Raw genomic sequence first — 4313 nt, forward strand, 5'->3', positions numbered from 1 at the left:
ATCTGACCCCGGTGCTCTTTCCTGCTCAGGCAGGGGGTCGGACTAGATGATCTACCTAGGTCCCTTCCGACTCTAGCTACTATGAAACTATGAAACTATAGGCTGTAGAGAAATAATTCACCATCCTTGGGTGAAACTTTCAGTCCTTCCTTTCTACTGAATACAGGTACTTAGTGACAGTAAGGCTTTAGGGGGAGGCAAAATCTGCTTCTTGTAACCAAGTCACAGTGAGTAACTTTACTAAGTTAAGTTTTCCTACTGTTTACTTGGCAGAGCTGGTATAACTGGGGGAAAAAGGATACCAGCTTCTGTTCTCTTGAGTATCTCAGATTTGGGTGTGGGTGGGGTTTTTTTGGGGTTTTTTTTTTTTTTAAGTTTTACGGTGTATTTAAGGCTGGTAAAACTGCTATGTTGACAGCCCTGGAGACTGAAGCTTTCCATCGTTAAGTAAAAGAACAAATCTGCATAGCTAGGTAATTCCTGTGCTTCTGCTGCTCAGGCAACTAATAATTAGGTAACTAATAATTTTTGGCATCTAGTCAGATTTTTCTGCCAAGTTTATTTTCTGTGTCAAATAGGGTCTCTAAATCTTCAAGCTGCTGCTTAAGAAAACAAAAGCCTAGATGTTTTCCCACTTCTCTGTTCCTAAAATCAGTACTTCAAATTCAGGTTTGCCATAAAGAAAAATCCTTTGTCCAGTATGTAGTAGTCAGGATAGCAGGCTGGTGATGCTTACAGTGACTGTAAGGAATGGTCATTGTACTGCACCTGTCCTGTCCCCTCCCACCCCAAGTGCTGCTGCAGGCAGTAACAAAAGCCAGTGGGTTAGAGGTGCAGGTGCAGTCTGGTGGGGAGGGGGAACTGTTTGGTGCACCATGCTGTTCCACCTCCCCTACTTGACTGACTGTGATTCTGGGACGCTCATTTTAATTTTCACCAACTGGTAAAGCTGGCCTTTGAGATCTGGGCAAACCAGGATGTATTGTCACTTTAGTTACATTTGTCTTGACCGTTTGGTATAAAAGTTGTGGGGAAAATGTTCCCTTAACTTTAAGAAGGTGTCCTATCCTCATTCTTCAGTATAGCCCCAGGGAGCAGTACCTCTTGAATGTGTGGTCTGTCTATGGGGAAAAATCCAAAATTCACTTTAGCTTTAAATCAGTAGCCACAAAGTATAAAAAAAGATCTAAAAGGGAAATAACTTTAAGCTTAGTCCGCTTCAAATTTTTTTAATATCCCATTTAAAAAGAGGATACCTTGGTGGGTTTTTTGTTGTCATTTTTCTAGGCTAGCCTTTACTGTACTCAAAATGCTGCACATTAGTGGGAAATTTGCTTTAAGTATAAATTATTTAACTGTTTTCAAAATAAAAGGTAGCACTGCTGGAAGGAACTTGCAGTGCAAATGCAGATACAGGAAGACCCAGAGAAAGATCTCTTAACAATAACTTATTGTAATAGTTAGAAGCTTGAATGTGTAAAAGCTTTGTTGACCCCTTAAAGTGTGGGATACAGTACAGTACAAATAGCACCAATAAGGAACTTGGAACTTTTCAGGGTATAGTTTAAACTTCATTCCAAATGCATGAATTTGTATTTTCTGACATTTAGTTTTAATAAGTTTGAAATAAAACCTGATATTCAGTAACTTTTTTTTGACAGTGTCTGCTATATAGAACAGACCAGGCTCAAGATGTAAAGAAGATAGAGAAATTCCACAGTCAGCTGATGCGACTTATGGTAGCTAAGGAATCCCGCAGTGCTGCTATGGAAACAGACTGAATTGCTTTGAATGCTCTGGTCATATTTTGCAGGAAGAAAATATCACTTGGATTTGAGCACACATTGGGACAGGAGGTGCTTTGTGATGAAGTGGACTGCTGAAAAGTAAAGCATTTTTTTCCCCTCTCAGATTTCACTTCAGATAACTAGGAAAATAAATGCTTTCAATTGAAAGCCTCTATTTATTGGAAAGTAAGCAAGAAAACATCTTCCATGGAAAAATATTTTTACAGGTTAAGTATGTTAAACAATACTTGTGCATTTTGTTTTATAAATCTACAGTGCTCTAATTGAAGTTGAGACAAAGGCCCTTTAGAAAATTAAAATATAGCTTTATGTAGTTCTTGTTTAGGTTTTTTTGTGTTCATATTCCTTGGTGGTGTAGTCTCACAGTGAGAAGACTAATAATCTGACCAACTAATACTGTAACATGGGAAGTGGTCTAATGAACCACTGATATGTTATATTTCTGAAATGAGGCTTTTTTTAAACAAAGATATTAATATTGCCAAATATATATTGAAACTAGCTAGCAAATTATTCTGTGTAAGGTTTCTAGAATTTAATGTTAAGTCTTGGTCAAGTTGTACACTTCAGCTTGCACATAACTATAGATCACCGTTTGAAACGCATACAGATATGAATTTGAAAAATCAAAGTTAACACAATGAAGTCTGCTCAGTAGCATGTGTAAGTTGGAAGCTTCCAATTAAGTTGTTAGCAGGCAAGAGTATGCATAAACTAGCAGTGTGTATGCCACTGATCTTCCTTTTTGTCTCCAGAGTTGAAGCTGTCTAGCAGGTAGGGTATGGAAGCCACTGTCCATGATCTTATGGTTCTGTGGATAAATTACATCAGTGTCCAGGTTCTGTTAAGCAACTCACTAATGCTAGTAACTTAAATGAGTGTGAAGCTTGTAAAAACTGAACTTGCTGGATGCGAGTAGGCTTGGTAAACACTTCCTTAAACTTTGGTGCACGAAACAGACGAATGATACTTGCATGGCTTAGACACACTGGCTATTGCTGCCTTTCATGGTAGAAGAATATATTCACCCCTCTCAATAGCTTCCTGCTTGAACACCAAACAGTCAGTGTCAGGTTGGATACTATTATGAATTGAACTTCATTTTTAAAATGCTGAGGTGATCTCTGTGTATACTGCTCTTGTAAAAGAATTTTTCCTGTGTTATTTTGGCTTGACCTAAACCTGTAAAAGCAAAGGAAGGGCCATACAATGCTTTGATTTTCATAACATTGAGTGTTCTTGTTGTAAATGTTGTACTTGAATACCAGTTACCTGCTGTAGCTCATACAAAAAATGAGGTTGTTAACATTACTAGTAACATCACTACTTGGATGGAATAGAATTCAGATGTTTGCCAAAGGTTAGAAAAATAATCAACTCTTGGATATTGTATTAAAATTTATTATTTCAGATGGAAGATAATTTGCATGGTGAATTGCCAGTTGCTATCTTAAGTGCTGGCTTGTGAGCTTTGAGGTCAGCAAAATAAAATATTCTGATCAAGATAATGGTTTCAGTGAAGTCTTATTCCTTAAATGCCATGCATGTTGAATGTATTTAGTCTTCTTCAAATATAGGTGGTGTCTGATCCAGTCCTGCCCTTCTCTGCCTGCTTCTTACTTTTTTTTTTTTTTCTTTCAAATGAGGGGTGTATTGTTGAGGAGGCTGTGCATCATAAGTTTAAATTACTCTGTCTTTGTTTATTAAGTATGAAAGACAATGGTGTAAAGTGCTTTACACTTGAACAGAAACTAATATCCACTTGTTACTATAGCTGAGAATTTTTTTAGCTACTCCATTTGCTTTTAAAATGGCTTGCAGTAATCCTAATGCACCAGGGGTCAGCAGCATTTTTGGGCAGAGTGCCAAAAAACACCCACAGCCTCAACTTGCTGGGGCAGATGGTGGGGGAGCTGCAAGGAGCCTGATGCTTGTTGTGGCAGCACTGCCCCTGCCCCTTCCTTGAGGTGTGCATGCCAAGCAAAATGCCATTGCATGCTGTGTTCTGGCATATGTGCTGGGGGTTGCCTACCTCTGTAATATATCTCCTAATATAAATATTATTTTTGTACTAAAGCACAAGTCTTGTATTAAATGGCCAAAATGGAACTATTGCCTGTCATGGCACCAGAGGTAAAGATGACTCCTATTTCAATATATGTAATGTAATTGCAAGGCTTTCTTTTTAATTACTTGTCTATGCAAGGGGAGAAGATATGGGACTGAGTGGATTACTGTATTATATGGCCCCTTTGTATGCTGTAAGGAATAAAACCTGGACTTTGCAGGGAGACACAAATCTCTGAAGAGAGGCTTTCTTTCCCCAGAAAGTTTGACTAGACTAGCTGTCTTTCTATCCTGAGGAGGACAAATTTATATTCTGTCTTTTGGCAAACTAGTTATAGGGGAGAGGTGGAGAGCACAAGCTTCACCCAGAACTCATTCCTGCTGCGCCATTAAATAGATGGTGAAGATAACATTACTGTGCCTTCGCATGTTTTACCT

General features: G+C 38.4%; 1 protein-coding gene across 1 annotated transcript in view; it reads left to right on the plus strand.

Annotated features, from left to right (window-relative positions):
• SRP9 (signal recognition particle 9) overlaps positions 1-3313 on the plus strand; it is a 12427-nt gene extending 9114 nt beyond the window's left edge. Inside the window, exon 3 of the mRNA XM_019549547.1 lies at positions 1662-3313. Within this exon, the coding sequence (XP_019405092.1) occupies positions 1662-1781 (120 nt within the window). The 3' untranslated portion in view covers positions 1782-3313. The remainder of the gene's footprint in view (positions 1-1661) is intronic.
• The last annotated feature ends 1000 nt before the right edge of the window (positions 3314-4313 follow it).

Source organism: Crocodylus porosus, unplaced genomic scaffold (assembly GCF_001723895.1).
Source record: "Crocodylus porosus isolate Cpor-Errol unplaced genomic scaffold, CroPor_comp1, whole genome shotgun sequence".
Taxonomy (NCBI): domain Eukaryota; kingdom Metazoa; phylum Chordata; order Crocodylia; family Crocodylidae; genus Crocodylus; species Crocodylus porosus.